At 38.4% G+C, this 25540-nt stretch overlaps 2 protein-coding genes across 4 annotated transcripts in view; one reads left to right on the plus strand and one right to left on the minus strand.

The window, feature by feature from the left end:
- rnf34a (ring finger protein 34a) overlaps positions 1–7396 on the plus strand; it is a 28596-nt gene extending 21200 nt beyond the window's left edge. For both annotated transcript variants that reach the window (XM_051653101.1, XM_051653103.1), the window contains exon 8: positions 1272–7396. In XM_051653101.1, coding sequence (XP_051509061.1) covers positions 1272–1456 — 185 coding nt within the window. In that variant the 3' untranslated portion in view covers positions 1457–7396. The remainder of the gene's footprint in view (positions 1–1271) is intronic.
- On the minus strand, positions 7008–25178 carry kdm2ba (lysine (K)-specific demethylase 2Ba). 2 transcript variants are annotated; one of them, XM_051653100.1, is made up of 10 exons: positions 24830–25178; positions 15991–16257; positions 15036–15179; positions 14643–14729; positions 12155–12463; positions 11108–12054; positions 10079–10242; positions 9838–9999; positions 8385–8603; positions 7008–8127 (listed from the first exon to the last, which is right to left on the minus strand). In XM_051653100.1, the coding sequence occupies exons 1-10, from the start codon at positions 24884–24886 to the stop codon at positions 7946–7948; spliced, it is 2538 nt and encodes an 845-aa protein (XP_051509060.1). In that variant the 5' UTR covers positions 24887–25178; the 3' UTR covers positions 7008–7945. The 2 variants fall into 2 exon arrangements, with proteins under 2 accessions (XP_051509060.1, XP_051509059.1); XM_051653099.1 differs by having other exon boundaries at positions 12155–12471; positions 14642–14729.
- Positions 25179–25540: the final 362 nt, after the last annotated feature.

Below are 25540 nucleotides of genomic sequence, written 5' to 3' on the forward strand. Positions count from 1 at the left end.
AGGTGGATTTAATGTTGTGGCTGATCGGTGTACATTTTGTGTAGATTACCAGGATATCCTACTACAATTGCCATAATGTGCATTATACAATAGTGCTTACTAGGACTGGGTAAAAGTAATGATTTTCCGATGCATCACAATCTTTATTTAAATTATATAGATTTTTAAATCCCAAGGTCGATCTTTTACTATATGCACAACTCTCTACAATGCGAGTAAATCACTCTTGTATGAGACCAAATTTCACGATTGAGTAGTATATTTTGGGCAAGAAATTCCACATCCTTTCACTGCATATTGAGAGTTAAAGTTTGGTTTGACTCGTTCTGTGTAATGTGTCCAAAAAAATGAATAAATAAATAAACATTTAATTCTAATCACGAATAGCACGGATGAGGTAAACAAGCCATTCGAGTCCTCTCTTGTTAGCATGCGCTCATTTACAGGCACTCTTTACAGAACTGCCGGTTTTCTTAAAGAGGCAGTATCGATTTTTAGCACGTGTTCTACAAATCAATGTAAATACTTGTACATATTATGCATTAAACAGTAAACATGTAACAAAATATAAGCAATATAATATCATATTGTTGGAATACATGGATATTTAGATTTTTAAAAAGCTAAAATGTAACCAAAATGATTAAAAAAAAAAACTAGTAAAATTAATATTTTCATAATGTACCTAGTTAGAAGTTCCCCTGTATAATGAACAGCATTAGCTGGGAGAGAATGTCTTTCATATGTAAGCAAAATGGACATTATAACTGAAATATTCCCATATTAATCAATATCAAATGGAATCGAGAGCTTGTGAATCGTAATCGAATCGGGAAGTCTGTATCAGTAGCCAGCCCTAATGCTTACTGCATTGAGTACGGTTTTCAACAATGCGGTGTGCTTAACTGTATTGCAATTATAGCCGTGGTTTTGAACTTTAATTTTTTGGGATTAATAATTTGATCTCACATTGCAAATCTAAGACATACTGTATTTACAAAACAATTTGATTAAAAAGGCAAAATAACTTTGTTTCTAAGATGATATCTGTATGCCACACTGAATTAAACATGCAAGAAGATGAGGTCATGTAAAAAATGTTGCCTATTACTGGTTGATATGTTTGCCTACTGTTTCATTTACTATATAAAAAAAAGAAGCAGTAAGTAGTAAGCTAGTAAACCATTCCAAACATAGCCCCAATTCTTCCTTAAAGAAAGGTTGAGTCACATGTCGTAATGTCCCATCTCTTTCTCTCTTTTTCAATGCAGATGCTTGCCGTACCCAGTTATCAATAGATGACAACCTGTGTCGCATCTGTATGGATGCAGTCATTGACTGTGTGCTGCTGGAGTGTGGTCACATGGTCACCTGCACTAAATGTGGGAAGCGCATGAGTGAATGTCCTATATGCAGACAATACGTCATCAGGGCCATTCATGTTTTCAAATCCTAGACCTGCTGGGAGAACCATCTTTAGCCTGATAAAAATGCTTCAGCAATGTGCTCCACCTGCAGACTGCTTTGAATTAGGGACTCGGTGCGGACACATCCAGCAAGTACCCGCGTCCTTACATTTGATCAATGAAAGAAGATTTTCTGCTTAATTTTTCATGAGGTCAAGAGACCTCAAGAAACACAGACTTCAGACAATGGTCCGCAGTGGCTTTGTCAGTGCAACAATGCTTCAATAAAAAATATTCCACAAGCTCTTCAGAGGCTCTGTAATAATATGCAATTGTTCAGCAACAACACCTCACAGCCTTGACTTGATGTCCTACAGCTTTGTATACTTTCTTCAGCTTTCTTTTTACCTGTCACATGCAAACTCACAAAAGAGTGAAAAAACAAACTACTCAAGTGTGTTCGTTTGTCGCACACATTGACAATACACCATAACTCAGGATGGAAGGATCTGAATGTTCCTTTTGCTCTTCTTTTGTCACAGCATCTGTGAATGCGCTTTTGTTTCTTTTTGGATTATGTAGCTAATTTCATTCCGCCTGGATTTTTGAGTTGCTATGAGTTACATTGTGATTCCTGATAACTGGACACTGGTGCCATTCAGCAAAACAAAAGTGGCATAATGTTCACTAAAATGCATTCTTGGGACACCACAGGTCATTCTGCATTCTTTTCAGCAATCCTCTTCGTTTTATCATGTGACGTCCCTGCTTTGTCAAAAGTCTGAACTGACACTGGCTGGTTTCTCAGTCCCTGCTGCTCTGAGGGTCCTTTGTGCCAGTGACAACAGTTGATCAGGCGACTTTGAGTGCTTGTATGACTTGAAAAGCAGCCTATAAATCTGTTGCTAAGTCAGCTGTGTATGTGGTGAGTAAAAAAATTATGACAGAACTTTTTAATGTCAGGCCCAAAACTAGCCCCCACGCAAGACCCCGGCAAAATTTACGAATGTGTGTATTTCATGATCGACTCCAATCCCTCATTTGTGACATCACTGTCAATGATGGAAACATGTCACGCTCCTTAAGGCAGTCACAACCCCTTTGTTCTTGAGACAAACACTTGCGTGCACAATAATTTGGTCTGGTGTTAATTTTGTGTTCATGGCTATGTGGGGTAACCCATGATGAAGTGTCAAAATTTTCTGAAAACATTCTGAAATTTAGGGAATACAATACAAGTTAAGCTTATTCAACAGCATTTGTGGTATAATGTTGAGTACTACAAAAAATAATTTCGACTTGTCTCCTTTTCTTTAAATAAAGCAAAAATCGAGGTTACATTGAAGCACTTACAATAGAAGTGAATGGGGCCAAGCCAAGGAAGAAAATAATTATTAAAATATTAATAACTACTGTCTTGACCAACACAAAATAGGTATCCTTTTAAAGTTTAGAAGCTGTACTTTACAATGCATGTATAGGCATTATGATCAAAACTGAACAAGTGCTTTGAAATTTGCTGACAATACAGAAGTATTCCGTTTTGATAATTTATTAATAATTTTGCACCGTTCATATTATTGTAATCTGTAAAAACATCAAAATGATCAAATATCATCATTGTTGGAAATCTCTCAAAGAGTTGAAAACAACCAGCCTGTTTGTAGTACTCGCAGACAAAAATATACAGAGTAATAGCTAAGTATATGTCTTTGGCATACATGTTAGATGTCAACAGGTGTTCCTTATATGCCGCGTTTTTGCTTATAAATTCACGAGAAATAAATAGAACATAAAGTATCATATAACGTTTCTTAGAGGAGGTGATTATCTTTAAAACGAGCCCACACACAACGTAATTCGGATGCATAGATAATCCACATGAAGCACAATGTGTACACAGCACATAATTTGCTACATAGTGTGTTGTCCAGCGTCATGGAACGCTAAACCAATCGTATTAGGATTCAGTTCGCTACAACCAGAGGTGGAAGTCATCCAAATATGGGCAGAAAGGATTGTTCACTCTAATTACATATGGACACCAGGAGATGGTGCCAAGAACATGACATAGACACAGTGATGGCTCAAATAACACAAAATGGAACTGAATGAGATCTTGTTACTCATGCCTGTATGATTTAGAAAGAGATCAAACCTTTAGTCATTGTTGCATTTGCATGTGCAATTTGTTCTTCTGTACAATTATTATGTTTTATTTGTTTGGAGAGGCTTTTGGACACTTGAAGACGTTTTTGGACACTAGGATAAATTATTTTTGTAATGCTATAACTTTTGATTGCTCAACACAAAATTTTACTCTGTTACAGTTGACATGATTGGGAACAAACCAGAAGTTCCAAGTTCCTCAGAGCTACCTTATTTACACCCTGAGATATAATGTCAAATCAGAAAAATAAGAAAAAAGTTCATTTTTGGCTCACGTTTTTTTGTGATTTTCAGCAGTTTCTATCAATCTATATTATTACAAAATTGAAAAGTTTTATTTAAAATGTTTTTTGTCGAGTTATAAGCCTTTAATTTTGTGTATGCTTCTGAAACAGGATATCTTTACGAACACCCTCAGAGCTTAAAGGGTTAAGGGCAGAACTGTGAAGCTGATTATTTTGTTAAAACTTGTGTATTATTTGATTGTATAATTGTTTAAATCGTCTTTTTACGGTAGTTTTAGCATTTTAGTGTTTATGGCATTACATTGTCATGACAACAAAGTTCTAAAATTGGATATAACTTTACACAGAAAAGGTTAGTAAGTGATTTTATCACACTTAAAACATAACAGTATATTGAGTATTTTAATGTTTCCAGATTACCCCATTCATTTCCATTGTAAGTGCCTTTAATGTAACCTAGATTTTTTTTTTTTTTTTTTAAAGAGGTCGAAAATTATTTTATGTGGTAATCAATTTGATACCACAAATGCTGGCGATTGAGCTTAACTTGTACTGAACCCGGAATATTCCTTTTAAGTAGGATCTTGCACAGGCAGAATGAAACTGAAACCCTCTAGAGAAATATCATTGGTAACATTTTACAATAAGGTAGCACATTTATTAATATAATTTAGATACACCTAATGACAATCCATGGAAAACTATAGCCTAATGAAAAAGATGGACTTTGTAAGAGAAGAGGGATGATAAGGTGCATTTATGTGTCTCCAATCAATTTTCCCCCATGATAGTGTTTGAATGAATATGTATCGATTTGGATTACCTGTCTTAGTACTTGTGTTCACTGAACTTGAGGAAAAAAACTAATTTTAGTAATTTCATTTGCGAGTGATGCTCCATACAAATGGCCCACCCATTTTTTCAAAAACCGCTGTATGTTGATAACTTCATAACATCAGTTCAAGCATCTAACTAAAGTGTCATGGCATATATCGCTGTCAAGAAACGGCCCAACAAAACAGTCCTAATGCTTTCTCACTCAGACACCATAGCAATACCATTCTCTTTTTCGGTGTGGCATTCCTACTTAAGAGTGAAAGGGAGAAGATTTATATATAAAATTTTGGTGTATGTTACATCCTTGTTTAACCTTTTTTGTCTGATGTATCGTTCATTCCTGTGTATATGCCTATTCCGATGAGTTTGATTTTTCTTAACAAAAAATTCACTTTTTTTTTGGTTAAATTTTTTTAGTTGCTTTATATAGAATTAACAAATAAAATAAAGCATTATGTTGTTACATTTGTGCTACTTAAATAAAAGTGCTAAGAACACACTGGATTGCACTGCATTATGATGATTCTGAAATATTGATGTGTTGTGCCATTTTGTTATTTCCTTAAATATGAGCTTTAAAGTGGCCAAGACATGCCTTTTTTATTATTTTAATATTTTCCTTGAGGTTCACTTAAAATATTAGTAAAGTTTTTGGCACACAAAACAGACATTTATTTGTCAAACATGATCATTTTCCACCCCCATTCCGAACACTGTTAGAAACGCCCGGTTTTGGTGCTGCTTCTCTTTTAAGACTTGACAGTAAACGCCCACTGTATGATAGATACAGTCGGCAATGCGTCATACACTGGGGGCATGATTTAGCGTGGTGGAAAGCAAAGCGCCATTACCATAGTCACTCATTCATTCCTATGAGAAAAACGGGGAGAAATATTCAATAGATTTGCCTATTTTAACAACGAAAAAGCTGTTTTTTACACTTCAGAAAAAGCCAAAAATCCCAGAACTGATTTTTTTTATCGCATTCCAACCGACACAAATAGAAGCTGAAAGAAGACCACTGCGGCTGCAGTTGACCATATGCTGGAAACGTGATTTTGTGTGTTAGAGAAACATCAGAGCGGATTCAAGACTAAATCAATCACCATAAGATACCTGAAAAAACTTGACATGATCGGAGTGGAGTGTTGTTTATATTGGTTTTCATACTTCAATGAATAAAAGTTCTTGGGGTATATTGTATCGTTCGGTTTGGCGATTGTTTTGTGTTTAATGAGGTAAAGTTGCTGTAAATGTTTAGGTACACAGTACTGCGTATGAATGTATACTAATATCTCAATTAGCACTGTCTTCACTGCCAAACAATGTACTTATTCAGAAGAAACAATAATGAAAACTGCGTATGATTGTAGTTAAATTGCATTTTACTGCATATTCCGTTGTTAGTAAAATTTATTTAATCCCCATCATTATTAAACCCCCCTCTGCTTTCTCCCACGAGTGGGCGGGGCTTCCTTGCTGACTGGATCTATTGGCTCTCTGCTCTTGACCGACCTGCTGTCTATTTGCCATCTCACTGCTCATCACTACTGGGTGGGCTATGGAAGTAATGAATGGCAAAGTAGGCGTTGATGTGTTGTTGTGGAGGCGGTCAGATGAAAATGTCTACCACAGTGTGACAATGTGGAGGAAGTAGCGAACGAGTCGTTTCGGAAGCTTGGTTTCAACAAATGCTCTTTTTGCAGTGAGGAGGACGTTTTGAGTTCTGAAACTTACAGTATGTTTTTATTGTACAATGACCTCTTATATGTCAAAGGATCAGGAAAATTTGATTCTTTACATCATGAACACTTTAATATGTTACTTCGGTAGGGAACGAGTTAAGAGTTATTCAAATCAGAATGCAGAAACATTTGCCACACATTACTGATGTACAAAAACAAGTTCCTCTTGTTTTTTGGAACGTCAGTTCCTTTTTTGAGAAAGGTTGCTTAATCAATTCAGTTGTTTTTAATTACATACAAATATAAATAGCCGAATGTACATTAGATTGTTGTTTTAAATGGCAAACAATGCTTTAATTTACAGTGGTACAAGTATGGTGGCTTAGAACGAATGGCAGGCTTCCTCTTTCTGGAGTCACAATCCTGAGACAAAACTCACAATAATGCACATCATTAAAATAATCTGTCATCACCACAGTTACCATTTTACAATAACAACCACTGTGGAAGGAATAACGCACATACTTGATGACTTACAGAGAAATACTGCAAGTCTTTTTTTTTGGCCTCATGAAGGAAATGCAATACAACCTGACTGTGTTGTACAAAATAAAATTACCAAAATAGCTGGATTACATTATCGGAATTATCAATGATCTTCGTAATGTGTTTAGAATCTTTTTTAATTATTCAGAAAGCTTGGTCTGAAAACTGCATTGAAATCAAGGACAATAAATTCATATATTCCATGTATGTATATTCAAATTAACCTACTAACTTGGCTTTTTTTTTTTTTCACCCAACACCTCTAAAGAGAGATACTCTACACACACATAGCTGTGAAATATTTTCTAAAGGATGAAGGCTAGCCTGTTACACAGATGGAATATGGCACTGTTTTATAAATAAACCTCTGAAAAAACAAATATCACGCCTAATTCTGCTCTGAGATTAGATCAGTGAGCACTTGAAATTCAAAGCAGTCAAACTCATCATTGGACATAAAATGGACAGAGATATTTAAAAAAAATTACATTATATATATATATATATATATATAAATAAAGAACAACACATATACCCAGGACTGAACCAAATATATCACAGAATTCTAAACCGATACATCTTTTGTACAAAAACTGCTTTGAGGGTTTTGAATAACAAATGGACAATCATGCTTACTCTCTCTCAGATAGTGTTTGTAGTATCTAGTGAGTATGTGAATGTTGTTTGTATACTGTATATGCACATCCCATTCTCTGCTTTCTATCACATCACCTTTTAAATACAATCTCCCAGTTTTAAACATCGAATCTCCTCTTAAATATACAGAATTTGCCCAATTAAGTGTCCATCTTCAGAATAAACCATTCAGAACAGGAGCAGTCTTATGTACATTTAGGTACACTCTGTCTCTTCTCTCCAGTTTGAAAGGAGGTGACAAAACATTTTGTCCACAGACATGTGTTGCAGTGCTTCTTATTTAATGTGCATCTCCAGTTAAAGTCTTTTCTCCAAATACATGAGTGCACTTGATACATAGTATCATTTTAGATTGATTTGTTCAGTCCTCCCAAACACTAGGGGGTGGTGTGTGGCACAACTAGCTGAGTTTTTGGAGCAGTTTATCCTCTTGTAGTTGGAAGGGAACAATGACGGACATCTCTGCGATGAAGCGCTCACACGCCTGCCGGCTCACCTGCTTGCAAAAGCGCAGGTCAATGCGACAGATGCTTCCACAGCGTTTGAAGTAGCTCAGCGTCTGGTCGGTGACCCTGTTACACACTAAAAAGACAATTAAGAAAGGAAAGGTCAGTCAGGAGTGAATTAATGGTTTTCCAGCATTAGACTGAAACAAGTGAACCATTACTTGGCACCATGTTGGTGGAAAAGGGTTATGGAACAGCATTATTTGAAACCACAATATCTTAGTTTTGTCAAGATTCCTTATAGATGTATTGTATATGGGTACACATACTATTTTAAGGCATTAATTGTGGTAAAATGGCTTCTGTGACTAAATTTGTGAACTGTTCAATTACTAGAAAGGTTGACATCGGTGAGTGAGTCTCTAGTGGTAGTCCCTGCAGCAGTCAGAAGGTTGACTGACTGGTCATTGATATGGTTGCAGTAACTCAAGTCCAGACTGGAGAGTAGAGGCATATTCTTAATGATAAGACGCAGAGAGCTGTCTGTGATGTCCAAACCAGCCAGACGCAGGCCAGTCACATTTCGCAGTTTACTGCGTGTGTCCATTTGACCTGTTAGAAAAGAAACAAGTGGAGAATATTGTTGACAAAAGACACGTGTTATTATTAACTGAAACTAAAATGAAAATTAATGTTCACTGAAATAAAAACATAATTGGGGAAAAAATTAAACTAAAGTAAAATACAGTTTTATAACTACAAAACTAACTAAAATACTATAAAAATGTCATTTTTGATACACAGTATATTACAAAATGTTAAACTTTTACAACCCACCTTTATCAAACATTAAAATGCCACAAGATAGTGCTAACATTAGAACATCAAGAGAAATGAAACGCTGTTTACTAAATAATATGAATTAACAAATTTTGGCAGCCAAATAGTAAAACTAAAAAACTATTAAAAACACCCAAAACTAACAGTTAAATAATGAAAAACGACAAACTGAAAATAACACAGACTTTTTATTATTATTATTTAAAACCCTGAATATTGTATGATATTGGTAGGGCTCTATCTTATTTATTTTTTATTCCATTTTATTTTTTTCCCAAATTCCGCGTTTTCCATTTAATTTTCTCTGAATTTCTCTGGATTTTAAAGTTTATTACATTTTTTTTTTTTTTTTTTTTTTTTTTAAATTATGCAGTGTCAACATACCATTGCATTATTTTTTATTAAATGAAGAGCTTTTTTATTTTTTATTTATGAAAGTATTTATGAAAGCAATGATGAAACTCTTGCTTGAGATATTGCTTAAATATAAAATGTAATTATTATTGATACATTATTATCATCACTACTACTACTACTACTACTCCTCCTCCATTGAATATAACATTTTACTATACAGAAGTAATATAGTTCTGTTAAATGTTTTTGATGGTGTGCAATTTGTCATTAATACACACACAGAGCGAGCATGATGTTAATGATGTGGTTAGTGTATAAGCAGTGGCTTCTCACTTACTGTTAAACCACACAGCTCTTGCAGACCGTATAGGCTATTTGTATAATTAAATCTCCTTTTGTGGTTTAATTATCACACTAGGACATGTCACGATTTTAATTTAATTAACTGTGCATTCATAAAGTAATTTAATTCCAAATATGCCAAATTCCGTGATATTTCGCGTTTTATAGTTAATTATGTTTTTATGACTGGATGGTCATTATCCGCGATTCTGTCCGTGTTTTCCACAATGCGGAAATCATAGGGCCCTACATTGGGATATGGAATTGTGATGAAACTTGCATGTGTGCATTTATTTGTGTGTATTACCAGGTCTGTTGTCAGTAGGAGGGGAGAGTAGGTCCCTCATCTGGGGGTCTTTGAGTCCCTCAACCCACTGCAGGTCCAGAGTGCGCAATAGAGGACAACTAGATGTGCAGAGAGCTGAAACAGCCACCCATGAACAGCCTGATAGAAGGAGCACCCTCAGTCCTGCATCGAAACATGCATATACACAGGGGTTTAGAGGCAGATGAAATTAATCTACACACATGCTCGCATAAACACTCACCTGGTAGTCGATTAATAAGCCAGCTTAATTGTTTCTTGGAGATGTTGGTCCAGCTCAGATCCAGAGTGATGGGCTGTCTGCGAATGATCCCACTCAGCATGAGAGGGGTGATGGACTTGCAACGCTTCACATCTATACGAGTCCATAACCTCTTTTCACAGCACCTAAACACATACACAGACATTAATGCTAGTCAAAAAGATCTGGAATCACAATAATAGTGAAACCAACAGTAAAATGTCTTTGTATTAATCAGATAGGCCCCATCTCAAGTGGCACAAATGATGTGGACTTGCAGTCTCATGGCCTTTGTTTGTCCATAAGACCATAGGATATCCCATTTGTCTTTTTATGGTTCAAAGGAGAGCTCATGTTCACACCCTATGTGCCTTCAGTGTGTTCCTGATAAACACGTTTGCACACTACTACCCAACAGTCCATGTGACATTACAACCAAAGTCTGGACTTGGAAGAAGACAACAAGGGCTGAGGTCATCATTTGGAACAGGGACATTAATTAGAGGTCACAAATCTCAAACTTTGATAAAAGATTCAAAGTCATAAAACTCATGGTGCAAGCTGATAGGTCCCTTTAAACATGTGATCGACTCACATTCCCTATGGCCCTAGATGATGTGTGCTTTGACATGTAATCTGTTAGCCAATATCTTTGTCGAACATCTAAATTGCTGGTTGTTTGCAAGTAAGCCGGTTGCACTGCAGCGCGCTACAAGAGTTTTCTTTCTGAAACCCTCCCCAGCACCACTTGTCTTGATCTTCTTCAAGGGGATTATATTTATGTCTAATTATGCAGCAGTATGTCTTACTCTCAGCATGTATGTGTATGAAATAGCAGTGGCAAGTCTTTGTATTATTTTCTGCAGCAGTGTAAGAAGGTCTAGTCCGCAAAGACCAATCCTTCCAATTTATCATATCCATTAAATTTATTCAGAGAGTTGTCATGACTGAACTATTCATAACTGATCATCTAAGTGTCAACAGATAAACTAGTCTTTAGGTTTTTCTTACCAGCGATTCCAGGTCCGGCACACTTGCATACACACACAAAGCTCACGATGGCTCAAGTGACTAAAGATAGCCAACCAGACTTCTCTAGGAGCTATGTGATTACGCCCATCAGCTAGTGGCAGCCTATCAGGTGGAGGGCAAATCGGAGGCGGCCGGATAACGTGCCGTTCCATCTGCACACATTTGGGAGGGGAACGGGCGGGCAGTGGCCTGACTGTGGGTGAACTGCGGTTCAAGCCTAGTGGGGTGATCTGAGGAGGGTAAAAGTGCCGCAGCTCCCAAGATGTCCCGTTCATCTCCCGAGCTCGTAAGTGCGGCCTCTCCCCTCCTCCCTCTCCACCTCCTCCCCTTTCTACTCCTCCACCTCCTACTCCATTCCCTGCAGTCCTGTTCCGTAAGCCTCTCTTTGGTTCCTCGTTCTCACTGTCCTCGGGTTCACTCTTGAGCGGCTGCTGGTTCTTGTTGGACAGTGAATGCTCTGTGCGGCGGATCTCCATGTTGAGCTGCTTGCTGAGCTCTGTGCTGAGCTGCCGATTCGGGGGCTTGCGACGGTGCCGTCTCGCCCGGGCTCGTGGAGCCTTCTCCTGTGTCTCACTGCTTTCGCTGCTGGGACCAGCCCTGGGGGAGCTACACCGTGATGCGTCACTCTCAAGTGATAACGAGAGATTCTTCAGTGCAGGGCTGCTGTCCCTGCCTCGTTTGGCGTTACTCTCCTCTTCCTCTTCCTCCTCGTCTTCTTCCTTTAGGGATCTGAAAAATGGATCTCTCTCCTCCCGCCTCTCTTTATGCTGCTCTTCCTCTTTTCTCACTGTGCTGTAGTCTCTCTTGAATAAACGGCGAGGCGGCTCTCGCTTCTCTTCTTCCTCAGAGTTATCCTCTTCCTCTTCTGTTTTCATCTGAGAGAGTTTGGGAATCAAAGACTCTTCGGGCCTCCAGGGTTTCTTCGGCTACAAATGCAAAATTACTTGTTATTTGTTATTGAATGACAAATCAAAAGTAGATTTTTAAATGTTTATGCAAATGAATGTTTGTCTATGTGCATGTTACCTTTTTTTTAGTGCTAGCCTCCTCTTCCTCTTCATCATCTTCAAATAACTTCCTCTTCTTCCTCAAAAAGTTGGGCACTTCAGACCGTGGTCTTTGCAGGCCACTTGGCGTCAAGAGTGGGGGCAGACGTGAGGGCAGATCCTCAGTCTTTACTCTGGGAGTTTCTTCCCTCTCACTTTTCCTCTTGATGGATGCTGCGCCAGATGAAGCCTGGTCGCCCTCCTCTCGTCCGTCACGGCCTGCCTTCTGCTCCCTCAACAGGGAACCTGGCAGGTTGGATGCATACTTAAAGCCTGGGCCCCGTTTTTGCTTACAGGCCAAAAGAATGGCAAGAAAACAAAAGACAACTTTATACCTTTTGAATGTCATTCATTATGATTTATGCATGCATATATACTGATGACAAGATATTAACTATAACTGCTATAATTGTTAAACATCAAAGAGGTTGCATTAGATAAGTTCTCCCAAAAATGTAAATTCTGTCATAATTCTACCACCTCTGGAGTTCGCTAGTTCGAATCCCAGGGCGTGCTGAGCGACTCCAGCCAGGTCTCCTAAGCAACTAAATTGGCCCGGTTGCTAGGGATGGTAGAGTCACATGGGGTAACCTCCTCGTGGTTGCTATAATGTGGTTCGTTCTCGGTGGGGCGCGTGGTGAGTTGAGCGCGGATGCCGCGGTGGATGGCGTGAAGCCTCCACACGTGCTATGTCTCCGTGGCAACGCGCTCAAGCCACGTGATAAGATGCGCAGGTTGATGGTCTCAGATGCAGAGGCAACTGGGATTCATCCTCCGCCACCCGGATTAAGGCGAATCACTACGCCACCACGAGGACTTAAAAAGTGCACTGGGAATTGGGCATTCCAAATTGGGTGAAAAAGGAAAAAAAAAAAAAAAAAGTCATAATTTACTCTTATGTTCCAAACCCGTATGACTTACTTTCTTCCATAAAGCACAAAAGGAAATATTAGGCAGAATTTTAGCCTCAGTCATTATTCATTTTCACTGTATGGAAAAAGATGGTGACTGAGGCTATCAGTCTGCCTAAAATCTCATTTTGTGTTTCATTGGAGATAAAAAATTACATGTGTGGAACAACATGAGGGTGAGTAAATGACTGAATTTTCATTTTTGGGTGAACTATCCATTTAAGAGTTGACAGCTTACCAGTTACTAAACTGCATACAAAATTACTACAATGCACTTCTATTTGCATTTTATTGGCATTTACATCTTGTTTGACAGTTTCTTTATGCCGTTGTCATTGTCGTCACTCACTTCATGTACTTTTAAAATGAAATCTAAATGAAACTAAAACAGGAACAAAATATCTGAGACAACACATGATCAAAAAGTCAGTGAACACCATTATCCTCATAGTTTGCATAATTAAATTTCATTTAAATGTACTGATCTCAGATCAGGAGACTCTGTGCTGTCAGTAAAGGGTTAAACGTTCGACACACAAAGTCATGTGACCAAACAACATGGCACCAACCACAGCAGAGTTTGTCTTTGGGAGAAACGCCAACAAAACTACATCTGCTAAGAAACCTAATTAAGTTTTTACATTGAAAACTCTGAGTCAAAAGATTAGAGTTTCATCCAATATGCCATTTTTTAAATTGAGTGAATTATCATGAAACGCCACACTGCTAAACAAGATCCTATATTCACTGTGCATTATCACACTGAGAATCAATGGATGCATCCAGAAGCTGGAAAATTTTGCTTTCAGAGGCTTTATACGGAGTAAGGATGAAAATAAGGTGCATTTCGAACTGTTTTGAGTACAGATAGACAGCACACTGGAGGTGAAGATGTTTACTAAAAAGGGAGCAAGGGAGCATCCTATAGCTCTCTAAGTGCATTCAATCCAAACGTCCTATCAAAAGTTCAGTTTCAGGCTGCAGATAATGTTTGGACCACTCAACATGTTTGGCAGACATGGGAGAATGATAATCAGTACATAGATTCTGAATTTATAATGTCGAATTGTATTTTAACATGGTTGGCAGAGGTTGGATGATGCTAGCCATCTGAATCAGAATTATGCTAATGTCTGATGCAATGTCTGTAACGTCTCAAAAACATGAATAACCAACACTCCTAGAAACAATGAATAATTTGATAAAACAATCTGACTTTCAATAACTTGGTATTATAAAATTTCACAACTTAGTCCAGCTGTTCACATATGTTGCCTTCAATTTTTAGGTAAACTATTTACTCTACAATTTTTTATTGTTTATTAGGTGCTACTAGTTACAAATCAAAAAGGGAAATGGAAAATGCACACAGCAGTCATGCTCGGGTCTCAGGAGGTTATACAAAAACACAAAGTTCTTACTTAGCTGTATACCATTATATATAATTTGTCTCTTTTCATAAATACAAATATTAATAAAAAAAAATCTTTGTTTCCAAACACTTCCTGTTTTGAACTACTATCAAACCACTGTAACAGCTGTTCCCCAGGTACTCACTTTTCCAGTTTTCCCAGCGTAGTTGCATTTTGGGCATTCCCAGCAGTTCGGAAGCTCATCATTTACCACCCCAGCTGCATCCTTCACCTGTATAGACAAGAGGCTAGTGTCAGAGCAGAGGCACAGAGGGAGCCAGAGAGGTCTAAAAGCATTTATGTTAACACACTCCTGATAAGTAATGTGAAAACACCACACTTACTCACTCTAAAGAGGATCTAAATGGTGTTAAATGCTGAGAACCTGCCCTCTAACATACACTTCAACCCAATGTCTTCCTTTTTTGTGCCCATATAAAACAAAAGAGGGGACAGTGTACACTGCTACACTTCTTTGCATTTACTTAGGTCAGTGGTAAGTGAAAAAGAGGTAAAGCTATAGTTCAGTCACTCTGACCTTGAGGCAGTTTGGATGGACAATCTCGTTGCAGATGGAGCACTCCATGAGCATGGCATTAAATTTCTCGTCTTCTTCGTCAAGTGTGTCTTCTTTACCAGCCTCACCGCAAACCACACACACTGCTGTGTGCGGTAACACAGGCTGTGGAACCACATGCCAATATATTAACATCTTGTATATCAACATTCTTGAACATGTGTAAAAAAAAAAAAAAAAACTTTCAAAAATAGAAACACAATTTCAAATCACAATCTCTTTCAAAATATTAACAGTTTGAATGACCCATAAATGCAAAAGGCGTCTGCAGATTCTGAACGCTGAACGAGGGTTAAACGCATTATTGTTGACGTGGCCTCAGGCTTTAAGTCATTCCAATGAATTTCAATGAAATTTAGGTCAGAGCCTTGACATTCACCTTTTGTTGCATTGTTGTTGTGCTTTAGGTGACTATCATGTTGAAAGCTGGACCATTTTCCCATTTTTTATTTCATAGCTCCTTTATTTTGGCTGTATCGTGAAGCTTTTTAATCCCTATTCCTGCCACCCTGTTTGTGATTTTGCTGCCATTCCACTTCTTAATGATTATCTTGATTTTAAATCACTAAATCTGACATTAATTAATACCCCTCTAACCATTTTTAAGTCGATTCTTCTCAAAACTTCCCTTAAAACTACACTTTCAGCAGTGGAATCCTCTGGAAAAACACCTTTTGTAATCACTAGAATTCATAATTTAAACTACTTTGCTGCATAAAGTGATTGGTTCATATATAAAATTGCTAGTAATTGTCTTCTTATCCAATTAAAGTACTCTTAATTCCAAGTATTCAAATGTGTGTACAATTAAAAATGTACCAAGCATAATTTAATATAATGTATAATGCAACAAAACGTAATTCTTTGAAAGAGGGATGGTAACTTTCTGGTGACTTTGAGTTACTGGGTTTCTTACCGCTATACACTGTCTCATAATACAGGATTGTTTCATGCGGCCAGGCCCTCCAAACTTCTTCATGTCCTTACAGAAGTGACACTCTCCACATTCTGTCCGAACACACGCCTCGCACTTCCGACATCGTGTTCGCCTTCGGCGAGCTCCAGAGGAGGTTCGATTGGATGGCAGCTTGACCGCTGTGGAACTGGAAGAAGAGCTGGCTGCTGCCGGAGTTGTTGCCGTTGATGCAACCATTTTAGGGTTTGGCCGGTTGGGTAGCCGTTGCTAAAGGAAACAGATAAAAAGGAGGAATAGGATTTAAATAATAATTCAAAAAACAACAATAAACAGATTACAGCCATGTAGACCTCAGCAAAGACACTGTTGCCCAAAAAACATTAAATATAATCCAGCTACAATCCAAAGGCTAAATTAAGGCCAAAACAATTCCCACAGTCTGGTAAATGCAAATCAGACTCAGAAATCAGAGCTACTATTAAATCTTTGCTTGAAACTTGTATTGCTGTAATGTATAGTGGAAACTTGTTGCATTTATAGAAATAGGCAAGCCAAGGTAGGTTTATTTGTACAGGTTTGCTTTACAATTGCATTGTGAGAAATAAAAATCACATTAAAATCATTATTCTTTTGAAATATTAATTCAATTAGAACTGGTTTAAATACAATCTGTAATTGATATCAATGCAACAGGGTAAAAAGGAGTGCAGTGTTGAACCACAACAGGCACAAGAAAAAATTAATTTTCTAATCGGGATTTAAACGTAACATCTAAGACCTTCTGCCAAATACTTAAGGTATTAATAGCTAAGCAATCCCTAATGATCTATGAGTTCCTCTAGGTTCATAATCTTCAAGCATATCTGAAAATTGATTTTGGTCTTCAGCCATTCAGTAATTTATAAATAACAGCAGTTTTAAAAAAAAAAAAATCACTTAACCGAAATTTAAAATCAGTTCTGTACCCAACTAGAAGCCAGTGTAAAGATCTAGGTGTATGCTCAGTTTTTTTCTTTTTGGAAAGTCTAGTAGGGAGTCCATTGCAGTAGTCTACCCTGCTGGTAATGGACATATGACTTGGGTTTCCTTAGGACTTTACTGTATAGTAAAAACCTAATTCTTGCTATATTTTTGAGATTACATTACGCTGATTTAGCTATTGCTTTCTTGTGCCTACTAAAACTAGCAAGTAAAACACATACATGCAACCCATATTTAATGCAGGCTCATTTGAAGCTCTGTTTTAAACCACTCAGTCCATTTAATGCCATTTGCTTGACAGAATCTATAAAAAAAAAATTGTACCTGGTTCACATTTGATTAGCTCAATGGCAGAGATGAAGTTTTGAGTATTGCCACTATAGGTGCTTTTCTGTAATTACCACATTCTGTACACTGTACAGCTATCAATGACTCAAAGCTCTTACCAGCCCATCTTAAATCCTGTTTACCCACCCAGTCATACTGTTCCTGTATGAATCTATTTACAACGCTTCAATAATCAATGCTTATAGCCATCACTTTATCACCCTTGAGAACATTTTATATTTGCTTGGCATCACTTCTAACTCCACTGTGCACCTCTCTTATATATTAGAATATAACCTATTTAAGGACCTCATTACATTAGCCTGGACCCTTTTGATCTCTAATGCAATGAGAGGCACAAATAGTGGATTCCAGCAAACAGCCACATCAAGTCCCTTAGTTGCCGGCAGTGAATTTGTTCTGGTAACACGAGTTCAGGTATCCACTTATTCTCAAACCACCAACACTGGCGTTCCACATAATGGATGCTTTGAAGTTTAAACCTATACATGAATGTTTTATTGCTGATTATTAATTGATCATGAGGGAGAGTATAACCCAATGAGGGTGGAATAACCAGAAGCGAATCAAATAAAATTAAATGTGGACACCATTGATGGGGTGCTTATTGTAAAAGGTCTTCTATTACCAACTGATACGTCCTTACTGGCTTTGAAAGGAATAGTACTGAAGAACAGTATTTTGGAGATATAGTGATTATAATTAGTGACTGACCGATACATTGGCCAGGCCAATTAATCATCTGATATTTGGCCATTTTACGTTGTTCGCTTGGCTGATTAACTGAAATGTTAACTTTGTGTCAGTTTCAAAATCTTCCAATAGATTTGTAAATGAATATTCAACACTTTCTGTTTTCAATGTTTTTTCTATTCAAGTTTATGCAAATTGTAGTAAATTTTGCATCTGATTTGCTGTTGGCAAATCGGTTTATAATTGTAGTATGTTTATCGGCATTTATGCCCTGCTCTCTAGATATCGGTATTGTCATTGGCCAATTGAAAAACCCATATAGTTCGACCACTAATTGTAATACTCTCTACTTGCCAGCATAGAAAGTAATGTATTGTCAGGGCCATGTTCTAGTAGTAAGTTCAACATGTCGAGTTATGGTGCTCATGCAGGCAATGAAGGTTCAAATCCGACTAACTACATTTCCTGATCTTCTTCCTCTCACCATTTCCAGTCCACTTTCTCTACTGTACATATGAATAAAAGTGCCAAAAAGTTCTAAATAAAAAGGATATATTCCCACATATCTTAAAATATACACCCATTGAGCTCTTTATTAGGAAAACCTGTACACCTACATATTAATGCAATTATCTAATCAGCCAATCATGTGGCAGCAGTGCAATGCATAAAATCATGCAGATACAGGTCAGGAGCTTCAGTTAATATTCACATCAACCATCAGAATGGGTAAAAAATGTAATCTCATTTATTTCGACCGTGGCATGATTGTTGGTGCCAGACAGACTGGTTTGAGTATTTTTTGTAACTGCTGATCTTGATTTTGATGCCCAACAGTCTCTAAAGTGTATAGAGAATGATGCAAAAAACATCCAGTGAACGGCAGTTCTGCAGACGGAAATGCCTTGTTGATGAGAGAGGTCAACGGAGAACGGCCAGACTGGTTCGAGCTGACAGAAAGGCTACAGTAACTCAGATAACCACTCTGTACAATTGTAGTGAGCAGAATAGCATCTCAGAATGCACAACACGTTGAACCTTGAGGCGAATGGGCTACAACAGCAGAGGACCACGTTGGGCACTTTATTAGGACAATAGTGTTCCTAATAAAGTGCTCAGTGTAATTAAGTCATATGCACTGCATTACTTAAAATAAATAACATGGCATTTAACCAACAGATTTGGCAAAGTGTTCTGGCACAATGATTTTTTTAAATGATCTTGTGAAGGAGAAAAAAAAAAAAGTCACTGGTATCAGGTACTACAGATGTTCGTATGTATGAGGACTATTTGTTCTTTACTACGTCATCTGTTATTTCTCTCTCACTGTAGTGGAGTGATGCTGCCACAAGGTCTAATCTTACTTATTATTAATCTCTTTTATTAGCATTAATGCAATTATTATAAATCACTTGATTACATGTACCACTAAACACCATCTTCATCTCGATTTTCTCCATTACAAATAAGTGCCATTTTTATCTTGCCTCCCAGCTCAGATAATGAATACAGTACAACACATGCACAAAACTGCAGTGCAGCACTGGAAGTCCATCCTTCTGCAATGTAGCCATGGCAACACAGCAGTTCCTGCTCACTGGTGGAGTGAAGGAAACTGTGGCAGAAATAGTTCTATTCAAGATTTAAAATTGATAGTGGGAAGTGGTTGAGGATTGCATTTAACGTCAGATGTTTTTTTTAACAATTGTGTTTACTGCATTTTATCTGAGACCTTAACAACTTTACACAATAATTTCAGTGTACTAAAGAATAGCGTGCACAAAATACAATAAGGCAAATTAGACAGAATCTTTTAATTAACTAAATGTAAGCAAAGGTATACAGATTCTAAATGATCTGGTAGGATGGATATGTAACAGTTATATATTACCTAGTCCAGCAATACCCATAAACAAATACAGAAGCATTCTTGCCCTGCTTTCAAATGGCATCATTTCCTTCACAACAAAACAACTAGAACACAATCCTTCCCCCAGCACTATACATTTCATCATAACAAATTCAGGGTGCTGCAGAGCAGTACAGATTGCTGACTAAAAGAATGCTTGCTACTACCCAGCAGCACAACACCATTTGTGTGCTTTGGTGTGATTTATCACAGCTGTGACCTCTATTCTTATTGTCCAAGTTTAGAACCCAATATTGGAGATAGACATTTAAAAATAAGAGACTGTTGTATTACTGCACAAACTCAGTTGTTAAAAGATTCCCTGCATTTGAGGATGTAAGCTGTAACACATTACTTTTTTCTGACCCTAGATCAGTCTTTTTCAACAAAAGTACAACACCAGGTCATTCAGAAGTTCTACAGTGACCTTTCCATAGTACGCTGCAACATCAATGGAAATTCACATACTTGAGACTGGTTGAGGACTTGTTGTGTTAGGGTGCCTTCTGATTCAGATAAAATAGAATCTTAATTTATGGCCATATATCCAGGGCTGGTGAATTTGTTTCTTTGCCATAGATAGAATAGCACCACTTAATACAGGGACAGTTCTCCCGGAGTAACCTGGGGTTAAGTGCTTTGCCCAGGGGCACAACTGTGATGGCTCATGGCTCACTCCTTGCCGGGATCGAACCAGCAACTTTCCGGTTACCATCCATGGGCTTTGATCACACTACAACACCACATCTGCAAGGGTAGGCGATGGATTTCTAATATACCAGGGAGTCTCCGAGAACATTCATGTAACCAAATCGAGAACTTGGAGGTGGTGCAGTCCTACACATACCTGGGAGACCAACAAAAATAGCTGAATAAACAAACAATGCAGCTATGCTGTGAAAAACAACAACAACATAAAAAAAAAAAACAATCCTAGAGCAGCCTCTTCTTTCCGAGGTGGCTCAACTCTGCATTTAGCATGATGTTTTATCAATCTATAGTCTTTAATCCATGATCTGCTAGGGGACCATGAAGAACTTATTTTACCACAATGCTCTACAAACTATGGCTGCATGACAGTACGAAAATCTTAATTGACTGTGATTATTTCCTTTGATATTGTAATTGTGATAAATTTGGATTAATTGAAGTTACATTAAAATATTTTTTTTTTTTTGGGCAGCTGCATGCAATATTCTTTATGTGCGCTACACATCTAAAATAAGACAAGAACGGTTTCTTAATTACGTTATGGCTCTTCAACTTCATATTGGTCCTCATTGCACTATGAAAAACAGAACTATTATTTAATTTATTTATTTTTTTTAAATCTGTGATTGGTCCCTATGGCCAACCACTACAAAAAACACCTTTTGAACAGAACATTTTGAACCATGGAATGCTGCAATTGACACATTTTTATGATTAGTTTATTGTGGCAGCTGTAATTGTGATCTTATTTTTTCTAAAAATCAAAACTAAAGGACCAGTCTTTTTAACCACTAGATACTCTATATGTTTATACAATTCTATTTTGATGCTCAGCATCTGCGTACGGTGGAACGCGAGCCTGTCAAAGTATACTCCATATGACTGGGTGCACATACACAGGCGGACGGTGCATGCACGCTACAACTACTATGAAACAACGGACTATTTCTCTTCAGGAGTTAAGACCCATAAAGATGTTTTTCTAGTCCTTCAGATTATACAAATGCAAGTATCTCCTGACCTCCTCACACAAGTGCTCTTGTTGTGTACCTCTACTGTTGTTGTTTTAACCTTTGTCTCCTGTTGTTTAGCAGTAATAACATCATCTTCTAGCCCTTCTTTGTGACAGCAACGGCTCAGCTGTGAGTGTTGCCACCTTGTGTACCTACTTATTAGTGCAAATAATTCCAAGAGCATATGTATTCTCTGGTTAGAAAAATCGGGCTGCGCGCATCCAGCGCTCGAGCACTCTGCTGATGACGAGATTTGCGTCACGCATCCTGTACACGGACACTCATCCGGACACTCTGCATCACGCGCACAAGACATAGCGGCATGTGGAAAACTAAAATATACTTTGGCCCTGAAGTGTTAAATACACGTATTTCATGTCACCTCCATCTTTCAGAGCTTGCATACAATGCAGAGGTCAATTGTGGTGTGATTAACATGTATACATGCTGAACGAAACGGAGCTAAAATCGCATATAGGTCTGTTAGTTTGCCAAAAACCAGACTGCGTTTACATGACATTTTAAAAAGACAGTTATTGTTTTAGTCTGACTGAAATCAAACTTTTAAAGTACATGCAAACATACGGAGTGCATCACCTTTCCATTTATCCCTGCCTGGACTAATGAGCACTCTTCCAAAATTACATCTAGAGCCCTCCTTTTCAACATCCCAGCAAATATACACATCCATCTGACTAGGCTTACCCACAATGATTCTCCTTTCTGAAGAACTTACATCATCTGTTGAGGCATGCAAACACTATTCTCCTAAAACACCTGCTAATGGTGTAGACGTGACCATCCACACATCATCTTGAATACACATGAATGGAAGCATAATAACAATTTGTTCTGATGTATAAGTGTGCGTAAATGTTTACTCACGGCTATCAGTGGGAATTTATGTCTAATTCTTGGCACTTTAAGGAAATGCCATATGTCACAAGACTCAGAGCTGGGAATCAGAAGGAGTGAAAGTCAAAGGAGTCAATGTGTGCTCGAGTCATAAGGCCTCACTGCAACCAGTAATCTTGCATAAGAGTGAAAACTACCGCCTCTGCAAAAAAAGAGTGCACAAAAGTGATGAACCAGATACACATCACTGACACCATTTTCAACTCTGTGTAGTGTATGTGTACTGCTTAAGACTGAGTGTAATGGGGAGGTCAAAGCACTGGGCAATTTGTCCAAATCATTTCAACTTAATGATGACCCAACTGATGAAAACCCCATCTTAAAACCCATTTTGTTTTTTTTGTTTTTTTTTAATTTTAAAAAAAATTGAGGTTTTAGAGGGTTTTTGGGCATTTTTCAGCTAGCTAAACAAGCTAAAACACAAGCTTGGCCACACTGGAAGACCAGCTAGACCAGTTGAAGACCATCTTGTCCAGGCTGGGACATCACCTAAACCAATTAATCCAGACTAGCAAACCATCTCAGGCTGTTTTTTTATTAGCAGGGAAAACACATGCCCAAAGAAGCCAAGTAAACATACCTTTTTGACTTGCACACTTCCCAAGCTAACCTCAGACAGGGGTGCCCTGGCCTAGAGCAGCCAGGCCCTCCTATTGTTTCCCCCCCTCCCATACATGGCCTCCACCCTCCCCCATTAACAGCCTTAGAAGCTGCCTTAAAGATACAAGACACATTTATAAATCACTATATGGATTAAGACGTTTTAGAATGTGAATGTCATTTGTATTTAGATGAATGCATAACTTCCACATTGTGTGTGTGTCTACCAAGCACCGCTCACCAATATATATAAAATACCTTGCACACATTCATTGTTCCAAGTGTGTAGTAATGTTTTTTTTCCTTCCTTTTTCTCCCCAATTTGAAATGCCCAATTCCCAATGCGCTCTAAGTCTTCGTGGTGGCGTAGTGACTTGCCTCAATCCAGGTGGCGGAGGACGAATCTCAGTTGCCTCCACGTCTGAGACCGTCGACCCGCGCATCTTATCACGTGGCTTGTTGAGCACGTTACCGCAGAGACATAGCACGTGTGGAGGCTTCACGCTATTCTCCGCGATATCCAAGCACAACTCACCACGCGCCCCACCGAGAGCAAACCACATTATAGCGACCACAAAGAGGTTACCCCATGTGAATCTACCCTCCCTAGCAAACGGGCCAATTTGGTTCCTTAGGAGATCTGGCTGGAGTCACTCAGATCACCCTGGATTCAAACTCATGACTCCAGGGGTGGTAGTCACAGTCTTTACTCGCTGAGCTACCCAGGCCCCCATGTGTGTAGTCATTTCTAAATGTTCTTAATAATTCCAATATTTTGTCAGCAGTTTTACAGTCAGTCACTAAAAGGTGCACGTCTTGTTATGCTTCCTAAGACAATACTTAAACCTACCAGTCATATAATTTTTCAACCTTAATGCATGCGTAAAAAAAAAAAACTACTAATAGTCTAGATTTTTTTTCCACACATAAGCAATAAGCCAAACAGTGAGCAGCAGTGCATTATGGGGAGAGAACTTAAGGGCAACACATGTCCAGTCATGCTGCTGCTTTGAGGAAACTTCAATCATGTCTTCATTTAATGCAGTTTTTCTACCTGTATACATGTATGAAAAAACTGATCCTGACATTATGCTGTGTATATTATACCCCTCCAAAGGCAAAGAGTACATTTTAGTTTGCCCAACATATTAATCGGGAGCTGAAAGCCAAACAAAGGAGACAAACCAGGATTATAGAACCACATCCAAACACAGAGTTCAGGAAGCATAAAGGTAAAGCAACAGAATAGTGGTTTTAAACCAACAAGTCTTTCAGAAGCAGGCATACATGACTCAAAGATTCAACAATTACAACCAAGAACTAAACCTCAGCAGAGACCATCAATAAGACAACGGCTCAGGAGTGTAGATGCCACTCTTCTCCTTTTATATCAGTGTTTTCTTTCCTGTCACATTGAAAGCCAGATGCATTTCCTGTTGCATGGAAATCTCCCCATTCTTAGCCACTGAAAAGCTACTGCAATAAAACAAAATCCAGAACACTCTTTGGAAGGGAAGAAAAAGAAGAAAGCAGAGGCAGAGGTGGAGAACACGCATGCAGACATTTCTCAGCCTTGTTTGAGAGGCATGGTCGTACAGGGAATGGAACCTGAGAAGGTAGCTAATTGTTTGTGAGCGTGTATGTGTGGAGAGGGAGTGAGATCGCTGACCTGTTCGGCTGTGTCCGAGTCGTAATCCTCATCGTCGGCGCTCAGTGACATGGCCATTGCTGTCTGATCTCATAGCCAGCCAGACAAACAGCACAAAGACATGGCTACGACCTCCCCACAACAACAGTCGCCTTCAGTCTCTCACCCAATTTCCTTTCTCTATTCCTCTTCCTCTAACCTTCCCCAATGTCTCACTCCTATTTCGCTCCCTCTCTTTTCCGGTCTGGAAGAGGCAGCTGCACAGGCACACAGCAGCTACCTCATGCATATGCACCAGAAAAAGAAGATGGGGGAGAGGGGGGCCTCAGCTCAGCCAATCAGAGACCACCTGGCGTCCAGTTACAAGCTTGCCTACAAAGAGCACACATTGTGCCATGGGTCTGGGTGGGAGAAAGAGAAGGGGGAGGGGTGGGACTGCCGCACACAAAAGAACTAGTGACATAACCATGTGAGAGCAAGGTCTTGCTCTGTGAGTGATTAAGAGGGTCTGATTCCATCTTCCTCTTTTACAAACACAGGAAGTTATCGGTTCACTTGTGGTTGATTGATTCAGTCTACTTTGTTGCTTTGCTACAATCATCAGTGCATGTCTGTTTCATAAACAGTGTTTGTCACACAAGTAGGGACAAATTTGAATGACAATGGTCAAATATGTCACATTTAGAGGCCTATCAGCCTTTATCCCTAAACTAGTCAGATTTAATTTAAGGA

The sequence above is a fragment of the Myxocyprinus asiaticus genome, chromosome 24, assembly GCF_019703515.2.
Source record: "Myxocyprinus asiaticus isolate MX2 ecotype Aquarium Trade chromosome 24, UBuf_Myxa_2, whole genome shotgun sequence".
NCBI classification, from domain to species: domain Eukaryota; kingdom Metazoa; phylum Chordata; class Actinopteri; order Cypriniformes; family Catostomidae; genus Myxocyprinus; species Myxocyprinus asiaticus.